Genomic DNA, 26,446 nt, shown 5'->3' with positions numbered 1-26,446 from the left:
GCGAGGATTCGAGCATGTTCCCACGACCACGTCTCTTCACCCTCGCACTGGCGGTACCTACCAAGGAAGTGAATCCAGACAAAGCGAGCGGCTCTCAAGTGGGTGAGATCAATGCTGCGTTACCAAGACTGCGCACCTGTGTGCACAGAATACAGCGTAACACTGAGATGTTCTGCTCTAGTTAGGAAGGAGTTTTCTGGGAGGCCCCTGCTGGTGCAGTGGCTAAGACTCCACGCTCCCAGTTCAAGGGGGCCTGGGATCGATCCCTGGTCGGGGGACTGGATCCCACAGGCCCCAACAAAGACCTGGTACAGTGAAATAAAGAAAGAAAAAAGATTTAACATTTTTTAGTTTTAGTTTTCTAACTAAAAATGTTAGTTTTCTAACATTGCTGGACACGTGATCAATATTTAGAATTCAGCTGCCTTCCAGAATTCCGGTCCTGGGCTGAGATGAACTAAATGAAACTTCTTGTTTCTTGACTTCAAGCCAGTGAGCCTGATTTCATACTCCTGACCTCTAGAGCTGTAAGATCACATAAGTCTTTCAATTCACCAAGTCTGTGGCCATTTGTGGTAAACGGCAACCAATACAACCACTTAAGTTTCCTTTGGGTTAGAGTTTGCATAGTACATTTTTAATCCTTCTACTTTTTTTTTAATGGTATAAAACCTACACACTGATATTTTCCACTGTTGAAACATGATTAAAGCGTGTAGTTCAGCGGCTAATGGTATAAAACCTACACACTGATATTTTCCACTGTTGAAACATGATTAAAGCGTGTAGTTCAGCGGCCTTAAGCACATTTACCATGTTGGGCATTCATGGCCACCAGAACATTTTCCAGAACATTTTCACAATCCCAAACAGAAACTCTGTACCAGTTAAGCGAGAATCCCTTACGTCCTCTTAGAACCAGCCCCTGGTCAGCTCCATCCTAACCCTGCCTTTAGGGATTTGGTTGTTCCCAGCCATTCATGTCAGTGAAATCATACAATAGGGGATACTTTGTGTCAGGCTGACGTCACATGGAGTAATGTTTCCAAGGTTCGTTCCTATTGTTCATTCTTTTACATGTTATCTTGCATATGTTATATTTGAAGTGAGCTTTTTCTAAACTTCATGGTGTAGGGTCTTCGTAGCAGTGGTTTTTTCTTTAACCAGTCTGACAGTCTCTGTCCTTGAATTGCTGTGTCTGGCCCATTCTCATATAATGTCATTGCTGATAAGGTTGTTGTTTGGGTTTACCATTTCATCTTTTAAAATGTTCTCCCTCCTCTTTCTTGTTCTTCTGTTTACCCTTTCCCGCCTCTCCTCGGATTTAAAAATATTTTTAGCTTTCCGTTTTAATTTTTCCATTGGTGCTGTAACTGTACCTCTTTGCTGGTTAAGTGGCTGTCCTAGAGATTGTCAGGTACACACCCAACTTTACACGGAAAGAGAATTTTACCTCTTCACGGGAAATGTGGAGACCTTATAAATCTATAGGTCACATTTTTCCTACCCCCTTTATTTTGTGGTTATGTATATTATCCCCACACGCGATTCCAGGGCCCTGTTGGGGCCTATGGGACCTGGTCAAGGTGGGTGAGTTCTCCCCAGCCCCCCTGCTTCAGCCCCACGACAGACCCCAGCCCTGCCATCGGGGGGGAGCGCACTGCGTGTGGACGGGTGGTGACCAGTCTGGGGACAGCCTTGCAGTGACATCTGGGGGAAGCGAGGGCGGAAGGGCGCCCGACACTTCAGCTCCGCATCCTTTCCAGGAATCCCCCGACTCCCTCCGTCCGGGCTGGCCCAGGGCCCACGGTCACCAAGGGGAGCCCAGCGACCCTCGTGTCAGGGGTCTCTACAGGCTGAAGCCTCCTGTCTGTAAAGAGAGAGTCTCCGGACCCTTGGAGTCCAGTACCAAAGCCAGTTTCTCCTTGGAATCCAGGAGCTCACTGCCGGGCTGTGTCTGTGCGCACCACCGTGGTCAGAGCGGAGGGACCCCCTGCCCCTGGTGGGGACGGGGAGAGGGAGGAGCCGGTCCCTGCCACTGGGGCTCCTCCTCACAGGCAGACGGGTGGAGTGGGGGCTCAGGGGACCCCTCCATGCCCAACTGCATGCCCCACTTGCTGCGAGAAGATCAAAGATCCCACAGGCCCCACCTCAGACCCAGCACGGTGGGATAAAGACAATCAGTTATTCGTTAAGTTAAAAAAATGGATACATAATCTCCAGCAAAGCATCCCGAGCTGATACACATGGGGAATTAGCTACACCACAGCTTCACTTAACCACTCCATATCATCACAGCTGCTATTTCCTTTTTGTGTGGTTAGATGTACTGGGTGTACCCTCTTTACAAGACTCGAAATGTGATACAGTGTTACTAGCTATCATCACCCTGCTGAAGGCTGAATGCCCAGAACTTATTCAGCTTATAACCACAGGTTTGCGCCCTTTGACCAAAGTATCTCCCCTCCCCCTCACACCAGCACTAGTAACCACCATTCTGCCTTCCTTGCCTCTCAGTTTGACTTTTTTAGGTTCTACATAGTTCAGTCACGGGCATTTGATTACCGAGTCAATGAATAAAGTGATCGATATTCCATTTAATCTTAAGTCCATTTAGTAAATTGTACACTTGAATATTTCCATTTCCTCTTCATTTTCTGGATGTTGGTATCAAACGTTTCATCATGTTCTGTCACCAAATAAATTCTGTAGGATTTGTGCTGCTGCCTGCGATTTCGTTCATGATACGGTACTGAAAAAACGTGGTTTCTTTCCTTTTCCCTGGCTTGTGGTGGTTAAAATTTATGACTGTTGTCAAGAATGAGTCTGCTTTTTGCCTTGATTGATTTTTCTCTCCTTCTTGATTGTCTTCATTATTAGCTACCCTTGTTCTTATTATTCCCACCTTCTACCTTCAGGTAAAATAATTTACTATCTCTCCCTAAATTTTTAGTGTGAGTAGTGAGGTCATTGATTTTTTTAGGCTTTTGTAATATATTCATTCATGGTTCTAAATTTTCTAAATTCATAAGTTTTTTCCTGCACATATCAGTGTTTTAAATTCATACATTTGATGCATACTGTTTACCTTATCATTTATTGAAAACGTTTTCCAACTTCTGTGTTGCCTTGTTGTTTGTTACGGTTTGCTTTTGGTTTTGGTTCTCAATACACACATTTATCTTTGTACACTCCCAGGCAAAGGTGGAACATTTTTTGCAAGCTTTTTCATCATAGTCACAATTGAATGCAATTCAAATATTTATTAATTGGTAAATGAATGAACAAAACACAGTAATACAATCCATGGAATATAGTCAACAGTAAAAAGAAGAAACTATAGTCCAATGCTAAACACGGAAAAAACTGAAATGAAATTATGCTAAATTTAGGGAAACAGCCTGAATGAAAAGACTAAATATTTTTAATCTTATTTATGTTAAATAAGATCAAATTAAGATTTAAGTATTAATTTGATCTTATTTATATGAAAAACCTTAAAAAGCAAATTTATAAACACAAAAAGCAGATCAGTGGCCACCTAGGGCAGAGATCAGAGCACACCTAGAGACAGGCAAGCCAAGTCTGAGGGATGGTGAAATGTGTTCTGCGATTGGTTTGTATGATGGTTGCACAACTGTGTACGTTTACTAGTAACCATTGGATGGTGCGTACACTTACAATGTGTGATGGGCAGAATAAAGACCCCCCCACCCCAAGAAAGATAGCTACTTTCCCACCCCCAAGCCTGTAGCACGTCACCTCATGTGGCAAGAAGGACCATGCAGCTGCAGCTGAGAGAAGGGGGCATGATCCTAAATTAGCTCGGGGAGTGCTCAGCAGTGGGAGAGGGAAGCGGATGAGGTCAGGGAGAGGCAGCAATTCTCGTCTCCCATTTGGGCTTCAAAGACGAAGCAAGTACCCCTAAGGCAAGGACTGGGACAGCTTCTGGAAGCCAGGCAGGGCCCTCAGCCGATGGGAAGCCTGATTCCCACCAGCATAATAAGTTCTGTTATTCCAAGAAACTGAGTCAGACTGTCCCTTTCAGCCTCCAGAAGGGAGTAGAGCTCGGATCCAGTTTACTTTTCAGCCACACACTGATTTTAGGCAGATCTGTTGCATTATTTCCCAAATGTCAGGATATTAGTTATCTTTGAGGGTAGAACCGGTTGACCCGAAAGGGTCCCGGGGCCCCTGGTGGTCTGTTAGGAGCCCAGGGACTGGCTGCTGGTCTTTAGGTGATCTCCACTGCTGGCTGCTCCCGTGCCTCCTGGGGTCCCTGAGGTCTGGTCCCTGGAGCCTGGGGTCTGGGTCCTTCCTGGGCTAGCGAAAGGCGAGAGCGGCGTACTCACTGGGCTCTGCTAGGGGTTCCCCCGACGGGGGGCCGGGGTGGGGGCTGCTGTCCCCCTTCTGACAGTCTAGTGGTTCAGCTGAGCGTAGGTCACATCCTGGGGGGCTTCGGACGTGGCAGCCTGCTGGGTGGGGGGAAAGGTGTGTGAGATGGGGCGCCTGGGGGCCAGGAGAGGAGGGACCCACGTGCTGTGCGCCTGTCTGTCCTTCTTGGAATCCCCCCGACCGGGAGGAGAGGGGGCACCTCCCGCCTTCATCTTCATCTCAGGGGTTCACAGGGCGCCCGTCCCCTCCTGGGGGTCTGCCTCCCACCTGTCCTGCTGGAGGGAGACCATGAAACAGGACAGGCGCCTCCTGGGCCCGCCGCCCCTCCTCCAGCCAGCTCCCCGCTGTGCCCAGATGAGGCTTGGGACCTCGGGTCAGGTCAGCTCACTCTCCTGATGGAAACTCCAGGGCCCTCCTGATGCCCGGGAGCCTCCGGGTGCCTTGTCCGGCCCTGGTTTCTGTCTGAGCCCTGGCCTCTTGCTCATCTGCCCAGGCACATGGCCGTCTTCCTGCTAAAGCACGTCCCTCCCGCCTCAGGGCCTTCCTACTGGGTGTGCCCACCCTGTGCGCCCAGTCCCATCTCGTGATTTACTTTCCTCGTCAGGCCCTTGCATTCTGGGATCCGCCTGCTTGTTGGCGTGGGGCCCCTCTCACCACGAGGTGAGTGCCCACGGTACCGGCAGGGCCAGGGGGTGGTGCCCGCTTTCCCGCGCCCTTTGCTGGGAGGTGAAGGAGGGGGGCCTGGGGCGTGCGGGCGATCCACTGATGCACGCGTCCTCTTGAGACCTGGGGCTGCACCCCCACACCAGAAGGTCAGCCAGAGGACACGGGGCTGGGAAAGGCGCCCCGAAGGAGGGGCCGTGAGGTCACAGGGCAAGGGGAGGCTGGGGTCACGGCAGGACCCAGGGAGCCGGGAAGGAGGGGTCGGGGTGGGCGCGGCTGGAGCTGGGGTGTGAGCACAGCGTTGCGTGCGCTGGGCTGAGTTTGGCACCAGGAGGTCTGTGGTGGCCGGACGGGAGCAGGGGTCTCACCCGACGGTCCAGCTGCAGCCCCACCTCAGACTGTGCGTCGCTCATGGCAGCATCTGCAGCAGAGCAGGGGGACCGCTGGGCGGGGTTCCGAGAGCCTCAGAGGGGCAGAGGCTCGGCCCCGGGGAGGTGGTGGCCCCGCCCTCCGCGTGGGATTCAGGAGGAGAGGAGGCAGCCTGGGCTCGTGTGTTTCAGCTCGTGAGGTTGAGAAGGAGGGAGATGGCTTAAGTTAGTGCTCGTGGGCTGACAGTGGGTGTTTTCTTTCTGAGTTTTCGAGTATCAGTCTCTGGACCATGTTTTCTAAGCTGACTCTTCCCATGTCCTGGGTTTCCCTTCGTCTGATGCCCTAAGGCCTCCAGGGAGCCAGTCACCCCGTTCCCTACTCACCCGAGTTCCTGCGTTTGTCCCGACCCCGGTGCCGGAGGAAGAGGAGGAGGAGGATGACCAGGAGCAGCAGGACGAAGGTCACCGAGACCCCAATGAGGACACTCAGGTACCACGTGAGGCCTGGGGCACCAGAGACGTCTGAGTGAGCCAGCAATGCCATTTGACTGAGCACCTACTGTGTGCGGACTCCTGCTGGGGTCTGTGCCTCCGTCTCCAACCCTTCCCACCCGTTTTACAGGCGAGGAAACTGAGGCACAGAGACGGAGATCACGGGCCTGGTGACCCAGCCTGGACGGGGCAGAGCTGGCACTGGAACCAGGGCCGTGGGGGCCCTGAGCGCCTCCTGAGCTGGCCCCCAGGAGGACACGGGCTTCCTGCTCTGGGGGCCCCTCGCCTGAGGGGGCTGCCCGAGGGTCTCAGCTGGAGCTGAGGGTCCTCCCTGGTCCCCGCCCCTCCCCCACCTCAGCGGGGGCGGGGGGAGGGGCGGGCTGTGTGAGGGGCCTCTGTGTCCCCCCCACACGCCGTCACCACGCTGCAGCGGAGGGGACAGGTCCCACAGTCACCTCCTTCCCCGATGGGGGTCACACCCAGGTCAGAACCCGGACATCCACAGTCTGGGCCAGGGGCCTCTCCTTTTACACTGGGAGAAGCTGAGGCCCAACGCGAGTGTGGTGAGGGTGAGGGGGTCCACCTCAGAGTCTCCAGAGGTGCCTGAACCGGGGACATAGTCAGCCTGCCCCCCGGGACCCACAACCAGCTCCCCAAGACCCTCACTCTTACTCTGCAGCTCCTGAGTCCACTGAGGGGCAGGCTGATCCTCTGAACCTCCTGCGGAATCAAGAAGGGGTGAGGGTGGGGCTGCTTCTCCCCTCCCCAGCCTTGCTGCTCCCCCCACCGGGCTGGCTCCAGCATCTCCCGCTCCATGACCCCTGACCCTTCATCCATCAGCCTCCGAGCCCCTGGAGGCTGCAACTGCCCCGCTGCTCTGCCCAACTTCCAGCACCACCCCCAGGACACCAGGTGGGCTGAGACTGGAGACAGAGTTCGATCAGCCCAGGGCCACGGACAGGCCTGGGGCCAGCTGACCCTCACGTTACAGAGACCCCATTGTCTCAGGAGCTGGTACCTTTAGCCCCTGTCAGGGGGCTGGGGTCCCCAGGATTCTGGATGACCCCTGTGGCTGGGAAGGGGCTGCCCCTACCTGGGACCCACTCTGCTCAGCGCATCTCTGAATCTGCCCCATAGCTGCTCCAGGCTCTCTGCCTCCCCCCCCCCCACCCCCCGAGAAGCCCAGTGACAGGATGTTGGAAAGGGCGTGGGGTAGTGCTCCCTCCGTCCCTCTGAAGCCTGGGTCCCCATCTGTGTGACCCTCCTTGGCTCTCTTTGGAGCGCGCCAACTCCCACCCTAGAAAGGGGGGCTCCTTCAGAGCTGACCACGGGGCCTCACCTGAGACCAGGAGCGCCAGGGGCTCGCTGGGCCGGGACAGCAGGTGGGGGTCTGTGCTGAGCGCGCGGTAGCACCTGTAGGTGCCCCCGTGGGCCGAGCTCACAGGACTCAAGGAGAACTCGGCCCGGAACCGCCCGCCTTGGTCCCAGGCGCGCAGACGCAGGGGGCGATGGGCTGCCCCCTCCTGGGACAGAAGGAAAGTGTCCGTCCTGTTTCCCGACTGACATAGCAGGGTCACATTCTCCCCCGGGGCCACCGAGGGGCCTGGCCGCGCCGAGAGGGAGGGTCTGTCTCTGAGCAGTCCTGCAGAGAGGAAGGGGGATGCGGGCCCAGCCCTGCTTCTGAGCGAGACTCCTCGGCCTCTCTGGACCCTCAGCGCCGTCTCTGTTTCTCCGAGTCTCCCCCTCCCCCACCCCATCTCTCTGTCCCCTCCCGGGGACCCCTCCCCCTGGTCCCAGCATCACCCCTGGGGCTCCCCGGTGGGACCTGTGCAGAGTCTGATCCCGAACTGACCCGCTGGCCCCTCTCCTGCCACCAGGAGCTCCAGGGGGTCGCTGGGGGCCGACCACTCAGAGGAGAGGCCGTGTCCACCGTAGCATCTGTACCGGCCCCCGTGGACGGTGCCCACCGGGCCCAGGGGGAAGTCGGCCTGAGAGAGCCCCCCCTGGGCCCTCCGGGCAGGGCGCTGGGGGAGGTCCCGGCCCCCCTCCTTGGACAGAGCGAATCTGGCATAGCCCACATCAGAGTGACACTGCAGGGTCAGGTTCTGTCCAGAGGTGACCACAGGGCCCTGCGGGGTCAGGAGGGACGGCTTCCCAGACAGCCCTGGGGAGAGACAGGGCCGGGTTGTTGGGACCGCGTCCCCCGTGGACGCCCTTCCCAGCCCGGCCCCAGGCCTCGCCGTCTCTGTCTGTGTGTCTGTCCTGTGAGCACCACGCTCTCTCCCCCCTCACAGGGGCTCCCCTGGGAGCAGAGACCCGAGTCCGTTGTCTTGTCTGCACAAATGTGGGGTCAGGACGGGACTTCCTCACCTGAGACCAGGAGCTCCAGGGCGTCGCTGGGGGCCGACCACACCCGGGGGGTGTCCCTGTTAAAGCCGTAGCATCTGAACCTCCACCTGTGTCCGGGGCTCACGGGGCCCACGGGGAACAGGGCCTGGGTCTGCCCATAGGGGCTCCGCTGTCCATCCAGGGTCCGAGAGGACTCATCTTCTCCTTCCTTGGTCAGACGGAACCTGTTAAATCCCTGACGGGAGCCACACTGTAGGGTCACGTTCCCTCCCGAGGTCACCACAGGGCTCGGCAGGGCTGAGAGGTGCGGTTTGCCATAGGGTCCTAGGAGAGAAGGAGGCAGCTGGATCCGTGGGGCTCCACCCTTGCCCCCCAGGGCTGGGCTGTGAGAGGGACACCCCCTGAGAGCAGATCCCCCTCCCGAGGGCAGAGCCTGAGGCCCCCGAGTGTCCCTCACCTGTCACCACCAGCTCCAGGGGGTCACTGCTCTCTGACCAGCGAGTTCCCCTGAGGTAGTAGCACTGATAGCTCCCTGCGTCCTGCTCAGTCATCTGTGGGATGGCGAGCTGGGCCTTGTCCCTGGTTTTCAGTACTTTCTGTCTCTCCCAGAGAACTGTTCTTCCCTCTTTATCCAGACGGAACGCCTGGGCCTCCAGGATCCCCTGACACCAGATGCTCACGGGGCTCCCCCAGGGGACCACAGAGCCCGGCTCAGCCCAGATGGTGGGTTTGAGGGGGGTCCCTGGAAGGAAATCAGAGGTGGGCTCACCAGGCATCCTCCCCCAGACTCCAGCTCTCAGCCCAAACCTCCCAGTCTCCCCATATTTGAGCCCCGAGCTGCCCTCCTCCTCCCCACGGCCTGGGGGTGATGCTTGTCCCCACGAGAGGAGGGATCTGGCCCTGGGGACAGACTCACCAGCCTGCACCTGGGTCCTCAGGCCCACACTCAGCCCTGGAAGAGAGAGCCCTGTGAGAGGTCTGCCCTCAGCTCTGAGCAGCGCCTCTCCTCCCCGGGAGCCTCCTGGGCCCTGGGTCCCCTGACGGAGCAGGCTGGCTGGGGGGGGGGGGTCCCTCCAGACCAGGGCTCCCCCTGCCCCTCCTCATCTCACCGAGGCAGAGCAGGGCGGGGAGGGAGGGGGCCATGGCGTCTCCTCCCTGCAGTCCAGGCCGTGAGGATGGAGGAGACCTGGGTGCCCTCCGGACAGACAGAAACACAGGGTGTGTCCTCTCCGGGGCTGGGGCTTCCTGTCACATGGTCATCAGGTCAGCATCCCCGCCGGAAGGGGACCGACCCTTGCTGGAACCCGGCGCTGGTTTCTGCAGGCTGAGGCTGGAGTGGGCGGTGGGTTCTACAGACATCTCTGACCACTTCTGAGGCCTCCCGTGACTCTAAACTGCGTTGAGCCTCCCTGGTCTGATGGCCTTTCTCCCCCCAAGCATCTGCACCTATTCTCCGGAAGCCGAGCAGCTATTTTCGTACATGTCAGTCTCCGAGGCCACCCCACAGAAGATGTAAGAATCCTTTTTGTTCAGAATACAATTTCCCCCCGTCATAAACCCAGACATTTGCTCCAGGCATGGTCCAAATATGCCATCAGGTGACAAGAGCCTGATGCCGGGCTCAGGGCTGGATGATCAGAAGGTCCTGCCCAAGGTCTGAGCCCCTCCTGGTCTTGCGTGGCTCGTGTTCATCTCGAGTCTCCGGCTCGGGGCCACCTATGTGGACGCAGTGAGGTTTCCATCAGTCTCCCGACCAGAGACCCGGGGGCTCCTCCCCTCCCAGGGGCGCTGGGGAAGGGGAGCCGGCTGAGAAAGGAGGACCCAGAGCGCTCTGGCCAGATGCAGGCCGTGCACTGGGGGTGGAGTAGCAGCCAGGCCGCGCTGGCCTTGTTTCTCCTTATTGGTGATGCGGGTGAACTCGGCGTGCCCCGGTTTCCCCAGCGTGAAGCTGTTGTTTGCCCTTGGTGACCGGTCCCTGGTGTGCGGGGAGATATTGCTCCTCTGAGGGTTTGAACATACCGCGGTCCTCATTAAACATTCACTTAATAACTTTAGCAGCTGCTGACCTTGTTCACCAGCCACATGTTGTTTTCTCCCAGAAGCATCCGCTTGCATGTAAACCACACTGTTTATAATACCCCCCTGCTCTGAAATGCCTGCGGAATACGGCTGATTCTTTTGTTTCTTTTCCCAGAGTACGGAGATGCACCTAGGCTTTCTTACTGCCCTGTGACTCAGAGGCTCTATGGTGTATCTGCTATTTAAAATTTTTTTTAAAGATGATTTTAATGTGAACTGTTTTTAAAGTCTGTGCTGAATTTGTTGCAATATTGTTTCTTTTTCTGTTTTGGCTTTTTGGCTGGGAGGCATATGGGATCTTAGCTCATATGGCATCCTCAACCAAGGATGGAACCCCCGGCTTTGGAAGGTGAAGTCCAACCACTCCAGCAGCACAGAAGTCCCTGACTGGTGTGTTTTACCTTCTGGTTGAGCTCATCCCCTCTGCCCGCAAACTGCAGGCAAGAGATTGTAAGTGTGTGAAAGTCACTCAGTCATGTCCAACTCTTTGTGACCCCCTGGACTATACAGTCCATGGAACTCTCCAGGCCAGAATACTGGAGTGGGTAGCCTTTCCCTTCTCCAGGGGATCTTCCCAACCCAGGGATCGAACCCAGGTCTCCCGCATTGCGGGCAGCTTCTTTACCAGCTGAGCCACAAGGGAAGCCCTTAGTAACTAAGAGATTGTAAAGATATGTCTAATTTGGGGAGCCTGTAATAGTACAAAATAAGAATCTAAAAGTGTAAAACCGTCATGAAAACAACAGGAATAAGCTCTTTCTCTGTGGCCAGTATTCGGGAAGTTTCCTTAAGGGCCAATGGAACCAGATGACGCCCTGGACAGGTGGCCCTTTGGTTACCGCCGGTCTTCCCGTTGGCCTTCCGGAACGTTCTCGCACATTGCTCCCTCCATGCAGCAGGCCAGCTCCCCTCCAGGCCCCCTCATCTGGACTCTGCTCCCCGAGTCGGGGCAGGGGCCCAGGCCGCTCCCAGCACCCCTTTCCCCCTCTTCCTCCCCAGGCTGCAGTCTTCATGTCCTGGGCGTGGTTTCCTGTGTTCATCCTTCTCTGGACTTATGCCCGGGAGTGGGATTGCTGGTTCCTATGGTAGCTGTATTTCTGCTTTTCTTGAGGGGTCTTCCTCCATACTGTTGTCCATAACGGCTGCACCTGTTTATATTCTCACTCACAGTGTAAGAAGGTTCCCCTTCCTCTGCATTTATTACTTGCAGACTTCTGGTCAACCTCACCTGTCAGCCGGCATGCAACGAGCACCCTTCCAAGGAGGAAAAACAGTCTTAAGTCAGAGACTTTGTCCAGGGGCCAACAGGCTTCAAATGAAGGCGTTTAAAGTAGTCTGTCCTCCAGCATCAGGAAGTCCACAGCACACGGCGTTGGGACAGCAGGGGCGGGACACAGCCTTCGTGCGGAGGAGGTGTCCTGTCCCTGGGGCACGGCATGGGGGGTAAGAGCGTCCCACGCGGAGCGGACAGCGGGCGACGGGCAGCCTGGTGGCGGAGAAGCCCCCTCCACGGAGCGTCCCGGGCCCCGCCTGCACCTCCTGCACCAGCAGGCTTCCCAGCCGTGTGGTCCTCAGCACGGGGTTCCATGCCGCATGCCTCCAGCTCTTCAGAACTCCTTTTTAGATTTTCATGTATTTATTTGTGTCTTTTGGTTGCTTCGCATGGGCTTCCTGTTGTCGCGGTGAGCCGGCCGCTCTGGGTTGCGATGCACAGGCTTCCTGTTGAGCAGGGCCGCTCTTGGCTGCACGTGCAGGCTCTCGCTGCGGTGAGCGGGGCGCTCTTGGCTGCACGCGCAGGCTCTCGCTGCGGTGAGCGGGCCTCTCTTGGCTGCACGCGCAGGCTCTGGCTGTGGCGGCTTCTCTTGTGCATCACGGGCTGTAGGTGTGGGCCTGGTAGTTGCAGCTCTCCGGCTTCAGCTGCTCCTCGGCGTGCGGGATCTTCCTGGACCTGGGATCAAACCTGTGTCCCCTGCATTGGGCAGACGGATCCTTACCCACTGCTCCACCACAGAAGCCCCAGGACTTGTCTGCCATCACAGCCCATGACGTGACCTTGTTCTGAGGTTCCAGAAACCCCAGGGGGTGTGCAGCTCTGTCCCGTTTGCCTCTTGCTCTAGCCTTGGGACCTCCTCTGACTGGGCCGTGCCTGTGACACCAGCACCCCCAGCACCACCGGGATCAATGGGGACAGACCCACGCGGATGAGTCTCCACCGTGTAATCGGGGAGTTGGGGGCCTGGGGACAGCGGGGCAGGCAGGTCACACTCAACCCAGCAGGCAGACCAAGGTTTGGACCCCCACCCTCGCCCCTAGAACTGGCCATGTGCCCTGAGTGGGCCCCATCCATCCCATCCCCTTCCCATCCAAGGGAAGGATCCTTCCACTTGTGGAGTCTGGGGTCTGCCCTGGTGGGTGATGGTGACAGGAGCCCCTGGGAGTTAGGAAGCAGAGGCCGTGAGCACCTGAGCGCCTCGGCCCAGTAAGCCCCCGGGTCTGCACTGTCGGGTCCCCCTGTCCTGCCAGCCTCTGTAGCTGCTGTCATAGTGGTCCCTTCCCTTCTGCAACCGCAGCTGAGGGGCAACCCCAGCATCTCTGCTTTCCTGGCGTTCAGACTTAGCCTTGGGGTCTTAATCACAGCAGAGGGTTCGAGGGTCTGGCCACCCGCCAGGCCACAAGCCTGGCAGCATGTTTGGAAATGCTCGAAGCTGAGCACTTTCTCCTTCTCTTCATGGTCTGGAGCCATGACCCACGCTAAACCTGATCTCCCGGAAAGGGGAGCTTTAAAGTCAACCTCTGCTGAGGAGCCGGGATCCATGGGTGAGACGGGGGTGCCCAGGGCCTTCTGAGGTCTCTGCCCAACCTTGGCCAGTTCACTCTGTGCCTGCATCTGCAGCCAGTCTTCTTTTGTCACTGCACTCATTCATCCACCCTCCAACTTATTCCGGGCCATCTGTCTTTATATCCGCTTTTGTGTATGTATTTTATATACCCGTGCACCATACTGTATGTGATATACATTTATAATATCTACTGTACACGTACTTTATAGACTATGTATGTATATATAAATATCCCGGGGTCCGGCCTCGGCAGGATCCAGGGGGTACCCTCGGGATGAATGGCGTCGGCGAGAGAGAGAGAGAGAAGACACGTGAGACCAGCCTTGATAGGGCCAAGTCTGTGTTTTACTTTTTGACAACAGTTTTTATACCCTCACTCAGAACATTTCCAAGATACAAGATGCTTACTCATGCTTACACAGCATTAGTATTACATCAGTTTGTTTTTTAGGAAGAGCAGGATATTTTCTGCTTTCTAACTCCATAGTAAATCTTAGCCCATGATCTTCTGGCCTTGGGGCCTATTAACATTTTATGCAGGTCAAGTGAATGTAAACCTATTTTCTGTTTCTCTGGTGACCTTAACTGAAAGGTAGCAGTCTCATAGGGCAACAGTACAGAGTAGAAGTATAACCTTGTTAACACAAAAATTAATCCTTCTGCAGAAGTTGTCAGTTGCATTTATCTCAGAAGTTTACCCCACACTGACTCTGCGACTTTGGTGAGGCAGCCTCTGCCTAGCACTCTTGGCTGACAATTAACAACCATCTCATTGTTCCCACACTAGGGCTAAGTCCTTATTTCTCTAGATCTTTAACTATATTAACAATGGTTTCTATAACACAACTTTAGCACATTAAGAACAAAAACACACCAATAGCTACTTTTAGAATAATTTTTCTTCTGTTTTCTAATAGGGTTTCCTCACCCCCCAAAGGGCTCTATGTCTATTAGGGCCTTTATATGATCAGGTTCTTTATGCTGTTTTATGATTAGGGTATTATGAGCAATCATGCATATTAGTACCAAGGGCACAGATGCATTTGCCAAACAAACTAAAATACCAGCAAAGGAGTTTAAATTAAAACACTCCTTTCACCCTGGATAATCTCATAAAATACCACCACCCGGGAAACTTACTGATTAAAGTTTTAAATTGATTCTTATTTGGGAAGAGATCGGGGAAGGCCTTCTGCCTGTGTCACAGAAATTAGGGAGTAGTCTATTGAAGCAAGAATCAGAAAGCAGATACCATCTTTAAGGTGAGTGCCGGGAGCATCTTTTTGGGATCCCTGAAAACCTGATCTGCCTTGCCCGTCAGGTTTTCTCCCTCATGACCTTGTCATGGGTGGGATCTCGTGTGCTGGCTCCCGGCATAAATACATCAACATGTATAGAGACATACATATGTACACACGGACACGTGTGTGACTGTGTGCACATGCATTGCTATATATGTTGGTGATTATGATAAAGGACAGTTATCCAACTTCTGCTTTCAAAGAATGTGTGATCTGGCAAGGACAGTCATTGCGAAGAAAGATGTACCACAGATAAGTTAGATCTACAAATAGGAAAAAAGCTATCATATATTTATGATTGGTGGTAGTTGTTGTTGAGTCACTGCATCATTTGTGACCCCATGGACTGCAGCACGCCAGGCTCCCCTGTCCTCCACTATGTCCCGGAATTTGCTCAAACTCATGTCCGTTGGATTCATAATCCAATCCAACCATCTCATCCTCTGCCATCCCCTTCTCCTTTTGCCTTCAGTCTTCCCCAGGATCAGGGTCTTTTCCAATGAGATGGCTCTTCACATTAGGTGACCAAAGTATTGGAGCTTCAGCTTCAGCATCAATCCTTCCAATGAATATTCAGGATTGATATCCTTTATCGTTGACTGGTTTGATCTCCTTGCAGTCCAAGGGACTCTCAAGAGTCTTCTCCAACACCACAGTTTGAAAGCATCAATCATTCAGTGCTCAGCCTTCTTTATGGTCCAACTCTCACATCCATACATGACTACTGGGAAAAACCATAGCTTTGACTAGACGGACCTTTGTTGGCAAAGTAATGTCTCTGCTTTTTAATATGCTGTCTAGGTTTGTCATAGCTTTTCTCCCAAGGAACAAGCATCTTTTAATTTCATGGCAGCAGTCACCATATGCAGTGATTTTGGAGTTCAAGAAAATAAGGTCTGTCACTGTTTGCACTTTTTCCTCATCTATTTGCCATGAAGTGATGGGACTGGATGCCATGATCTTCATTTTTTGAATGTTGAGTTTCAAGCCAGTTTTTCACTCTCCTCTTTTACCCTCATCAAGAGGCTGTTTAGTTCGTCTTCACTTTCTGCCATTAGGGTGGTGTCATCTGCATATCTGAGGTTATCAATATTTCTCCCGGCAGTCTTGATTCCAGCTTGTGATTCATCCAGCCCAGCTTTTCTCATGATATACTCTGCATATATGTTAACAAGCAGAGTGACAATACACAGTCTTGACGCTCTCCGTTGCTAGTTTTGAGCCAGTCTGTTGTTCCATGTCCGGTTCTGTGGTCGCTTTGGGGAGATTGGTATGTGGCAGGCTGAGAGGAAGGAGAAAGTCTTCCCTGACCGGGAATTGAGCCCAGACCAGGGCAGTGAGAATGCCAAATCCTAACCAGTGGACCACCGGGGACATGTCTGGTTCTCACTGCTGCTTGACCTGCATACAGGTTTCTCAGGAGGCAGGTAATGTGGTCTGGTATTCCCATCTCTTTAAGAATTTTCCACAGTTTGTTGTGATCCACACAGTCAGAGGCTTTAGCGTAGCCGACGAAGCTGATATTTTTCTGAAATTCCTTTGTTTTTTCTGTGAGCCAGGGGATGTTGGCAATTTTATCTCTGCTTCCTCTGCCTTTTCTAAATCCAGCTTGTACATCTGTAAGTTCTTGGTTCATGTACTGTTGAAGCCTAGCTTGGAGAATTTTGAGCATTACTTTGCTAGCATGTGAGATGAGTGCAATTGTGCCATAGTTTGAGCATTCTTTGGCATTGCCCTTCTTTGGGATTGGAATGAAAACTGACCTTTTTCAGTCCTGTGGCCACTTCTGAGTTTTCCAAATTTGCTGGTATATTGAGTGAAACACTTCAAAAGCATCATCTTTCAGGATTTTAAATAGCTCAACTGGAATTCCGTTACCTGTGCTAGCTTTGTTCACAGTGATGCTTCCTAAGACCCACTTGACTTCACATTCCAGGATGTCTGGCTCTAGGTGAGTGACCACACCATCGTGGTTATCTGGGTCATTAAGATCTTTCTTGTATAGTTCTGTGTAACCCTGGTCATCTTTATAAAAATAATAATAAACCGAAACTTCAGTTAAGGAGTCAGGAGGCCAGCAGGGGAAGCTCTTGGGCCTGTAACAATGAAATCACCCAATAGGAGGGTGAAAGACGCCTGGGAGGTCTCAGCCAGGGAAAGCATGGACTCTGTCTGCCACGGTCCTCCGGACACCCTGGTCCCCTCTGTAACTCATCCTTCCTCCTGCATCCAGACCTAGCACTGCCACTCCTCAGAGATGAGGCACCTCCTCCAGACCCCAGACAGGAGGGGCGCCAGGCTGGGCTTTGGCAGCCTGGTGGTCAGAGGCTTGGGAAGAAAGATCAGGGCAGAGTCAGAGAGCTTATAAGGAAAGCCCTGCCTAGAATCACATTTCAGAAGCCCAGGGGCCCCTCCCGAGACCACAGAGTGTGGGTCAGCAGGTGGGAGAGTCCTTGTCTGGTCGAAGCAAATTAGCACAAACGCGGTGCCTTACAACTCAGATTCATCACCTTGTGGCTCTGGAGGTCAGAGCTCGGATGTGGGTCTCAGGGCCTCAGACCGAGGTGTCTGCAGGGCTGTGTTTACTCCCGGAGGTTCAAGGGGAGAGTCCACTTCTGTGCCTTTTTCAGCAGCCAAAGGCACCTGCATGCCTGCCCCGGCTTGTGCCCGTTCCTCCGTGTTCCAAGCCAGCTCTGCGAACTCCCCCGGCGGTCCAGTGGTTAAGACTCTGCCTTCCAGTGTAGGGGGCTCCGGTTCAGTCCCTGGTTGGGGGACCCGAGAGCCCACGCGCTGTAGGGCGGCCAGGAAAAAAAGCCAGCACTGCCTGGCTGAGTGCTTCGCCCCTGTGTCACCTGAAGATTCAGCTTCTCCGAGTCTATGGAGGCTTGTGGTTACCTTGGGCTTCCCAGGAAGTGCAGTGGCGAAGAACCCCCCTGTAATGCAGGAGACTCAAGAGACTCGGGTTCGATCCCTGGGTCGGGAAGATCCCCTGGAGGAGGGCATGGCAACCCGCTGCAGCATTCTTGCCTGGAGAAGCCCGTGGACAGAGGAGCCTGGTGGGCGACAGTCCACGGGGTCGCAGAGAGTCGGACACGGCTGAAGCGACTTGGCAGGCACACACATGTGGTTACATTAGCTGTTGTGAATGCGGGGATACAAATGTTTGCTGAAGTCCTGTTTTCACTGTTTTTTGTTTCCGTGCACTCTTACCCAGGAGGGGAATTGCTGGATCGTAGGGCGATGCCGTGTTTAATTTCTGAGAAACCGCCGTATGGATCATCTTCCACGCCAGTCTGCATTCCCGCCGGCAGGGCACAGGGGTCCTGGTCTCGTCTTGCCGACACCTGACTTTTCCCTTCTCCTCATGGCTGTTTGCTGATGAGTCACCGAGGGTTTGGGTTTGTTTTACTTTTTATTTGGTACTGGGATGCAGCCCAGTTCACAGTGGTTGTGATAGTTTCACCTGAACAGCCCAGAGACTCAGCCATACCCACACAAGCATTCACACATCCATTCTTCCCAAAGCTCCCCTCCCATCCAGGCTGCCCCGTGACGCCGAGCAGAGTTCCCTGGGCTCCACAGCAGGTCCTCGTTGCTGATCTGTTTTAAGTATAACAGGAACCACTGAGGTTTTGACTTACATTTCTTCCCCTGGACTTTTATTATAGGACCGTGGGGCCACGAGGAGACGACAGTCAGACCCAGGAAGGCAGAGAGTGTTCCAGAAAGACGGGAAACAGGATGCAGGTAGGAGCGGGGTGGGCACAGTTCAGGGCTTCCCAGGTAAGGCAGGCGACCGGTGCGGTGCCCAAGGCAGCCAGGGCCTTAGCAGCTGAGGTTTCGGGGCTCCAGGAGGCGGGGTGGGGAGATGGGTGGGAATCGTGCGCTCAGATGTGGGAAGGACGCCCAGAGGGAGGGGCGGGAAGAAGCGGGAGGTAGAGGCTGGAGGGAAGAGCCTGGAGAGAAGGGAGGTCAGGAGGGCTCAGGGACGTGGCGATGAGGGCCAGGCATGGAGGGGAGCCCCGCAGACTGGTGGCCGGCCGACGTGCCTGGGAGGGCGCGGGGCGTGTCCGCTTCTGAGAAGGCATGCTGGTGGGCAGGCCAGCCGCCGGCCACGTTCACCATGAGGACCCGGCCACACTGGGCGCTGGGTCTCCTGGGAGACTCTTGAGTCCTCGGGAATGTCCGCCCTGGGTCCCCTGGGGGTCAGTCTCTCTGGGGGGCACCCTTTGGTCTCCATTCCTGTGGTCTGCATTGGAACCTCCCCTGGCCATGCCTGGCTTCTGCCAGAATCGCCACCAGGATCAGCAAGACCATGCCAGCCACGCCCAGGCGGACCCCGTTCTCCAGCGTGTGGTCCTGGGGGGTGTGGGCTGGAAGCAGAAGATGGAGGACGTTCACGGTCAGGTGGACAGGATGCAGCCTGCCCAGACCCCGGGCGTGCCCCCATGCGGCCCGAGGGCCTGCTCCCGGCCAGCCCGGCCCTGGGTGCAGTCCCCGGTGAATCACCTGTCTGGGAGCCGGAGTCTGTCGGTCGGGGGCGGCTTTCACTGGAGCCTCCTAGGAGTCAGAGAGAGCTGATGACAGCCTGGGGCAGCCTCCCCAATTCTCAGGCTGGCCTCAGCCTCCTGAAACCCTCCCCTCGTGGGGAATCCCCTCTGTCCCTTCCACCCTCCCTCACACCCCAGATGCTTGGTGTGTGTCCCCCAGCTCCCCTCCCCCGATTCCCCTCCCAGGTCCCACGACCAGAGGCCCTGAAGGCAGCGCAAAGCTGGGAAATTCAGACCTGCCTTTGATTAAGCTCGGGGGTTTAGGGCGGGGTCCCCCTGGCGCTCAAATCCCCCAGGAGTAAGCAAGCCTTGGGTTTGGAGGAGAGGTCACTGCTAGGGCGTGTCCACCCTGCCCCCTGGAGAAGCAGCCTCCTGCCCCCGCAGTGCAGGGGCCACGCCCGGGACTTCGGGCTTGACCATTGCTGCCCACATGCTCCCAGCCTTAGCTTGGCTCAGAGGTCGGGGGCGGGGAGCATCCTGAGCTTGGATGGGAGGTCTGCCCACCTCGTCCCAGCCCCTTAGCTCCTGGTTCACTTCTGTGCTTTCCCTGTTCCCTCCTCCCATAGCTTCGGGTGCCAGCATCCGCCGTCCTGGGAAAGACCGGGGGAAGGGCGCAGTGTGGGCAACCCCTGTGGTCCTACCCCCGAGAGAGGAAGGATGACTCAGCTCACCTTCCTTGGGGTCTCTCCTCCTTCCCAGCATCTGGGGTCCCTGGGCCGGGGCCCAGAGCTTTCAGTGAACAGGCCCCTAGGTACTTGTGCGGCTGGGGTGGGGTCCCATGCAGGGACCCGGCACCTGCCTCCTGTGGAGCTGGTGGGCGTCGGAACTCCAGGATCTGGAAGCCCCCGCTAAGCCCCGAGAGGAGCAGACACCTGGGCAAGTCACCTCCCTCCAAGGTCAGAGCCTCACCGCACAGACACTGCTGAAGGGAGACAGAACCAGGGCCTCCGGGTGTGTGGGGCCAGGGAGGGAGGAGGAGAAGCGTTCCATCAAAGTGCCATCAAAGTGCCGGATGAGGAAGGCGAGCAGGTGTTCACTCAGACAGCGGGGTGGGGGGAGCCCTGAACCCAGTCTCACTGACAGGGAGGCAGGTGGGGGGGCAGGACAGACAGACAGACAGACAGACTGGGGACTCAGCACGGCTAGTTCTCATCCAAAGCATGTGTCAGGAGTCACTTCCCCTCAGAGGGCGCAGGGTGTACCCTTGACCCACATCCCTTCAAGGTTGCGCGCAGCGTACGTCCACATCATAGAGAGTTTAACATACTCTGAAACCGTGTGCACATGTTTATGCACATATGTCCTCACAGAGCCAGCTGCAAACACGAGGCCAGAGAGGAAGGACACCTTTGCTCTTGGTGTTTAGCTGCTAAGCCATGTCCAACTCTTTGGGACCCCATGGACTGTAGCCCATGAGGCTCCTCCGTCCATGGGATTTCTCACGCAAGAATACTGGAGTGGGTTGCCATTTCCTCCTCCAGCGGATCCTCCCGACCCAGGAATCAAACCCATGTCTCCTGTGTCTCCTGCATCAGCATCTTGTTCTTTACCACTGAGCCACCAGTGGGTCCCAGGGAGATCAAGCCAGCCCATCCTAAAGGAAATCAACCCTGAATATTCACTGGGAGGACTGACACTGAAGCTGAGGCTCCAATACTTTTCCACCTGATACAAAGAGCCAACTCATTGGCAAAGACCCTGATGCTGGGAAAGATTGAAGTCAGGAGAAGGGGGACGACAGAGGATGAGATGGTTGGATGGCATCACCGACTCCATGGACGTGAGTTTGGGTAAGCTCTAGGAAACAGTGGAGGACAGGGAAGGCCGGTGTGTGGCAGTCCATTGGGTCACAAAGAGTCTGACACAACTTAGCGACTAAACAACAACAACAATCTATGTAGATATATGTATCTTTGCAAATACACACACACACACTTCCCCTTGACGCTATTTCTCACACTGTCGGTGTCTCTGGGTCTCCCCCCAGGAGACTGCTTCCTTGAGCGTCCGCACCTCCCTTCCAGGGTACAGAGCTGGGAGAAGGTGTTGGGGGCCCAGTGCTCAGAGAATCTCAGTCCCTGCCCCCTAAACCCGGGCCCACCACCCCAGCAGAGCCCCTTGGAGTGGATGCCCCAGGCTGAGGCCTGCACCTGCCCCCCCGAGGAGGGGGCCAGTGAGGGGGCGCTGAGGTCCCGGGCTCCCGCTAACAGGCAGAAGCAGTGCGGGGCCTGAGCTTCGACCTGTCCCACCCAGCTGGCTCCCCGCTCCACCTCTCAGGTTGAGGTGACGCCCTCCGGACTCCAAGGAAGGGGGGCAGGGGGACGTGGGGACAGAGGGTAGGCATGCTCTCTGCTCCCACGCCTCTGAGGAGCCGTGCGGTCCCTGGGAACACCTTTCTCCCTTCACCGCAGTCGCGCCATGCAGCTCTACTGTGAGGAATGTGGGGGGGCCGCCTCAGCCGCCACAGGGGCAGGGGGTCCTGAGGGCTGACCTCACCGAGAAGGACCACTGTGCACCCACACTTCCCCCCAGGGCCGTGCAGGGTCACAGGGTCTGGAGAAACCAGATACCTTCAGGCCTCAGTGGGGCCGTCCCAGACACACTCAGGCACCCCATCGCGTTTGTGGGATGGCTGAGTCAGGAGAGGAGACACGGAGCTCTAAGGGAGGAATCTTCCCTCCTGCCCGCCTCTGTCCCGAGAGCGGTCAGGGCATCCCCTATGGGCCCCTGTGTGTCCCTCCGATGCTGGGGCTCAGCGTCCAGCCCCCGTGATGCCCGCTGAGACCAGGCTTGGGGAGCTGGGCCAGGCATGGAGGCAGGGGACGCGTGGGCAGAGGGGATGGAGGCAGAGGGCCCGGGGACGGGGGTGGGGCCGGTGGGCAGAGGGCGCAGCGGGGTCCCGGGCACACCTGTGGGCAGGGCAGAGACGGCCTCCTCGGTCCCCTCCAGGCTCAGGGTCTCGCTGCGCTCAGACCAGCTGGACTCTGTTCCATAGATGCAGTGATAACGCCCGACGGCGTCTTCATGCAGGGCGGTGATGCGGAATCTGGCCTCCGTCTCCTGTTCACCTCTGGACGTGACAGCCACTTCCATGTAGTTGTATCTATTGTCCTTCTCCAGGCGGAAGCTCCTAACCCCGGCAGGGCCCCGGCACACAATGCTCACTGGCCGCCCCCAGGGCACCACGGAGCCCGGCTCAGCTGAGATGGAGGGTCTGGGCAGGGTCCCTGGGAGGGGAGAGCAGGACCCCACAGTCTGTCCCGAGGAGACCAGCACTAGATGCAGTTCTCTCATCTTAGTGGAGAATCGACACACAACACAACCCACTCATCTTAGTGGAGAATCGACACACAACACAACCCACTCATCTTAGTGGAGAATCACCACACAACACAACCCACTCATCTTAGTGGAGAATCACCACAAAATACAGTCCACTCATCTTAGTGGAGAATCACCACAAAATACAGTCCACTCATCTTAGTGGAGAATCACCACACAACACAACCCACTCATCTTGGTGGAGAATCACCACAAAATACAGTCCACTGATTTTAGTGGAGAATCACTACAAAATACAGTCCACTCATCGTAGTGGAGAATCACCACACAACACAGTTCTCTCATTTTAGTGGAGAATCACCACAAACACAATTCTGTTGTTTTAGTGGAGAATCACCACAGCACAATTCTCTCAGTGGAGATCACCACAGGACACAATTTACCTTCTTGTTTCTTTTTCTTTTTGGAAACTTGCAAAGTTGTATAATGTTCACCACGATCCAGTTTCAGAACGCTCCCAACACCCCGCAGTGGACAGCCCCACCCCCACGCCCGCCCCAGGAGCAGGTGAATTCCCGTCACTGCGGTTAGTTTCCCATTGATGTAAGGACCCTGAGACTTGGTCACATCTCGCTCAGGGGGACATGGGAGGTGACAGAGCAGCTGGGGGCCTGGACATGTCTGCTGGGGGTGGGGGGCGGCTCCCTCCATGCCCACAGCCACTCCAGAGAGAGGGGGAGGGGACACAGGGTGGGAATGAGCAGGTCATTCCTGGGACGAGGAAAGCAGGGCTCTGAGTGGGTAGGAGTGACCTGGGCTGGGTCTGAAGGGAAGGGCAGCTGCTGGTCCTGGGAGAGATTGTGTGGGTGAGGGTCATGAGTTGCAGAGTGTGGAAATGCAGGGGGTGTGTGTGTATGTATGAGTGTGTGTATGTGCGCAGGTGTGTGTGTATGTGTGCGGGTGTGTGTGTGTGCGCAGGGGTGTGTACACATGTGTCTATGTGGGTGTGTGTGTATGTGTGTGCCTGTGTGTGTATGTATACGGGTGTGCACATGTGTGTGTGTGTGTGGGTGTGTGTGTGTATGTGAGTGCGTATGTGGGTGTATGTGGGCAGATGTGTGTGTGTACGTGTGTGTGGCATGTATGTGTGTATATGCAGGTGCATGTGTGTGTGCAGGTGTGCATGGGTATGTGTATATGCATGTGTATTTGTGGGTGTGTGCATGTGTGTGCACATGTGTGCACATGTGTATGTGCGTGCATGTATGTGCATGCGTGTGTGTGTGTTTGTGGAGGAGTTGGAGCACAGGTCTGGTCCCACATTCCCTGGCGGGTGAGGGTCACTGTGTCCAGGGTGAGTCTGCAGAGACCATCCCTGGGTTTTCTCAGCATTCTCTGTCTCCATCCCAGTGTACTTCCGTGTCCTTGTCACTGAGGCTTCTGGAAACCCCACATATCTCAACTGGGGGCGCAGTGGGGGATGTGGTGGGGGCTTGCAGCCCTGAAGCAGGAAGTTGGCCTCAGAGTCAGCGAAGTCCCCACAGAGGCAGGGGCCGGCGGAACTCACTCCTCACCCCCACCCCCTTCCTCTTTCTTTCCACCACATCTAGTCCCGTCCAGCCGTTTACTGACGCCTCCATGTGCCTCTGGCTCCACAAATACGGGAAACACCCTGGCGCCTGCCACCTTGGGGCTGACAGTCCAGAGGGACGACAGACATTCACAAACAGTTGTGCAAACCCATGGGTAGGAGCAGTGATGCGTGCCCTCAGGGTGAGTGCGGGAATCCCGGGGAGGGGGGAAGACGGGAGGCCGAGCTGCCCCCTCAGGGGTCAAGGGAGGGGGTTCCTGAGCTGAGCAGACGTGGAGGATGGTCCGGGCTGAGGGGCAGGGTGGAGGGGTCACCGTGGGGAGGGCCGGGCTGGGCAGGGAGATTCAGAAAGTGAAAGAAAACCCAGTGAGTGGCCAGCCTCGCCTCACGGGGGCGTCCAGGGGAGGGTGGAGGAGACGGGCAGCCTCAGGGGGGTGTGCAGGGGAGGCTGGAAGAGTCGGAGGGCTGTCTGCCCCGGCGAGCGCTGTTCTCTGCCTGGGGCTGCGGGGGGTGGTCTGGGCTTACCCGGGGTGAGCTCGCGCCCGGTCCTGAGGGTTGGGTCGTCCCTGTGGGGCCATCGAGGGCAGAGAGGGGACAGGGGAGACCCGGGCCAGGGTCCCGCACTAGGGCTGTTAGCATCTCGGGGTATAAGCCAAGGCCCCCAGACCCCCAGGGTCCACTCCGCTCTCATCGAGGTCCGCCTTGGGGAGACAGGGGTTTGGGGGAGACTCACCCTGCTGGGTGCAGGCCATCTGGGCCAGACAGAGCACTGGAAGAGAAGCGCTAGTGAGAAGATGCCCACCTCGCGGTTTCCTCGGGGGCTGCAGTCCCGGGGCCTCGAGGAGCCATGGGGTGGGCAGGCATCTTCCCATGATGTCCCAACGCCCCCCCACCCCCCAACATTATGTCTGAGTACAAGCCGTCTCCTCGCTCTGAAGTAATCTCAGACAGCCCCGACCCTCCTCCAGGCCAGCCCGGCTCAGTCTGCACTCACCCCACACCCGACCCCACGTCCAGGACCGAACCTTCCCCTTCACTTCGGTCTGGGCCAAAGCTGAGGGCGCCCCTGGGGATGGAGGGGGAACCGTGCTGTCCCCCAGGACCCGGGCATCTCCTGGGCTGGAGTCAGGGCTGAGCGGAGCCCCTCTGCCCCTGGAATCCGGCCCCGGCACCCCCGGACTCACCCAGGCCCAGGAGGGTGGAGGGCCCGGGCGCCATGGCCCAGCCCTGTCCCGGGGCGTCCTGGAGTCGGTGCTGAGGGACGGAGCCTGCAGCCCTCGGGAGAAGGGGATGTGCCGCTGGCCTTTCTGGGGCCGTTTCCACACCAACAGCCTCACACAAAGGGGAAGAGCGCCCTCCCCGCCCAGCACACTTCCTGCTCAGGGGCCGCAGCGCCCCTTAGCTGTTCCTCCCTCTGGGCCCCCACGAGGTTCAACTTCTCTCCGGGCGCACCCCGAGGGGGGAGCCCATTCTCCACCCGTGAGCAGAACACGCTTTGTGCAGCACGCCGACTTGACCGTCAGTCCCGACTCTGTTCTTGGGCAAAGAGTTACATCACTTTATGCCAACAGTTCCTCGTATTGAAAATGGAGAACCCCGACATCCTCCTCTGAGTGTTTAATATTGCGATATATGGTACATTCCCGGAGGGATCTAGTGCATTAAAAATATCTTATCACGTGGGTTCTCTGCCCGTTTCCCAGGCGGTGCTGGAACCGGGGGAGGCGGGGCTGGCCCATGAGCACACACAAAATCCCAGAGCTGAGTGATGGGGAGACAGATCTCGGGACCTGGCCCTGGGCTTGGGACCCGGTGGGGCCCCCAGCTGGGTGCTGAAATGAGAGCAGGGCCGGGGGGTGGGAGGGCGTGTGTGCCCACGGAGCCTGCAGGACAGGAGCCCCGTCGTGGAATCCCTTGTCCTCTGTCCCCGAGGCCAGGGAACAGCCGCTTCTCCTGGGAGGAGCTCCGCCAGACGGTGATGGCGGTCTCCACAGCAGCCGGGGCTCAGTCTCCTATTAACAGAAGCCTAGTTCTGTCTGAGGGGCTGTGCTCCCACCCTGGACTGGGGAAGGGAGAGTGGAGAGGATGCGGTTTGGGCTGAGAAAACCTGGCAGTCTGTTGGCGACGAATACAGTTTCTCACTGCCCACTGAAATGTCTTTATTTCCCTTCCAGTTTTGAAGGCTGTTTCCCCGTGTCCTAGAGTTTTAGGTTGGAAGTTAGCTTTTTCAGCACATTAAATATGACATTAATCACTTCTGCTCAGATAAACTGTACCTCCTCTTGTTGCTTCTTTGAAAATTATATGTCTTTTCCCCATGCTTTTAAGGTTTTGTCTTTGGATTTTTCAGCAGTTTTTCACTGATGTGTTCCTGTGTGTGTGAGTGTTGACTTTTATTGAAGTATAATACACAAAAAATTGCACATGTTGAATGCACAGCTTGGTTAATTTTCACAAATTGAGTACTCACGTTTTCCAGTAACTTCTCTCCAAAGTTAATGACTTTGCTGACTTCAACAGCATGGGTTAAATTTGC

General features: G+C 56.1%; 2 protein-coding genes across 9 annotated transcripts; both read right to left on the bottom strand.

The window, feature by feature from the left end:
- Positions 1-3,272: 3,272 nt before the first annotated feature.
- LOC133054912 (leukocyte immunoglobulin-like receptor subfamily A member 6) lies at positions 3,273-9,641 on the bottom strand. Of its 6 annotated transcripts, none has more exons than XM_061140323.1 (10): positions 9,377-9,641; positions 9,184-9,219; positions 8,725-9,009; positions 8,289-8,591; positions 7,771-8,082; positions 7,258-7,441; positions 6,591-6,638; positions 5,811-5,930; positions 5,427-5,479; positions 3,274-4,475 (listed from the first exon to the last, which is right to left on the bottom strand). In XM_061140323.1, exons 1-9 carry the CDS (start codon positions 9,408-9,410, stop codon positions 5,452-5,454), a joined length of 1,350 nt encoding a protein of 449 aa, XP_060996306.1. In that variant the 5' UTR covers positions 9,411-9,641; the 3' UTR covers positions 3,274-4,475; positions 5,427-5,451. The 6 variants fall into 6 exon arrangements, with proteins under 6 accessions (XP_060996310.1, XP_060996306.1, XP_060996308.1 ...); XM_061140325.1 differs by having other exon boundaries at positions 3,274-4,472; XM_061140321.1 differs by having other exon boundaries at positions 3,277-4,475; positions 6,585-6,638; positions 7,258-7,560.
- Positions 9,642-18,117: 8,476 nt separating this feature from the next.
- LOC133054910 (leukocyte-associated immunoglobulin-like receptor 2) lies at positions 18,118-25,417 on the bottom strand. 3 transcript variants are annotated; one of them, XM_061140319.1, is made up of 6 exons: positions 25,095-25,417; positions 24,644-24,679; positions 21,947-22,264; positions 19,542-19,627; positions 18,997-19,047; positions 18,118-18,860 (listed from the first exon to the last, which is right to left on the bottom strand). In XM_061140319.1, the coding sequence occupies exons 1-6, from the start codon at positions 25,126-25,128 to the stop codon at positions 18,792-18,794; spliced, it is 594 nt and encodes a 197-aa protein (XP_060996302.1). In that variant the 5' UTR covers positions 25,129-25,417; the 3' UTR covers positions 18,118-18,791. The 3 variants fall into 3 exon arrangements, with proteins under 3 accessions (XP_060996302.1, XP_060996301.1, XP_060996303.1); XM_061140318.1 differs by lacking the exon at positions 19,542-19,627 and having other exon boundaries at positions 25,095-25,403; XM_061140320.1 differs by lacking the exons at positions 19,542-19,627; positions 24,644-24,679; positions 25,095-25,417 and adding an exon at positions 24,436-24,560 and having other exon boundaries at positions 21,947-22,167.
- Positions 25,418-26,446: the final 1,029 nt, after the last annotated feature.

This window comes from Dama dama, chromosome 4 (genome assembly GCF_033118175.1).
Source record: "Dama dama isolate Ldn47 chromosome 4, ASM3311817v1, whole genome shotgun sequence".
Taxonomy (NCBI): Eukaryota; Metazoa; Chordata; class Mammalia; order Artiodactyla; family Cervidae; genus Dama; species Dama dama.
Note: the sequence above shows the minus strand (reverse complement) of the source record. Positions and strands in the feature narration are given on the sequence as shown.

Coding starts and splice junctions, on each gene's coding strand:
- LOC133054912 (XM_061140321.1), bottom strand. CDS start 9,410: ATGGCCCCCTCCCTCCCCGCCCTGCTCTGCCTCG. Junction 8,592..8,724: donor CCTGGAGCTGGTGGTGACAG/GTGAGGGACACT, acceptor CTTCTCTCCTAG/GACCCTATGGCAAACCGCAC. Junction 4,476..5,426: donor GGCTGCAGCTGGACCGTCGG/GTGAGACCCCTG, acceptor CCCCCCACCCAG/CAGGCTGCCACGTCCGAAGC.
- LOC133054910 (XM_061140318.1), bottom strand. CDS start 25,128: ATGGCGCCCGGGCCCTCCACCCTCCTGGGCCTGG. Junction 22,265..24,643: donor GATGGCCTGCACCCAGCAGG/GTGAGTCTCCCC, acceptor CTCCCCTCCCAG/GGACCCTGCCCAGACCCTCC. Junction 19,048..21,946: donor CGTCTCTGCCCTGCCCACAG/GTGTGCCCGGGA, acceptor TCTGACTCCTAG/GAGGCTCCAGTGAAAGCCGC.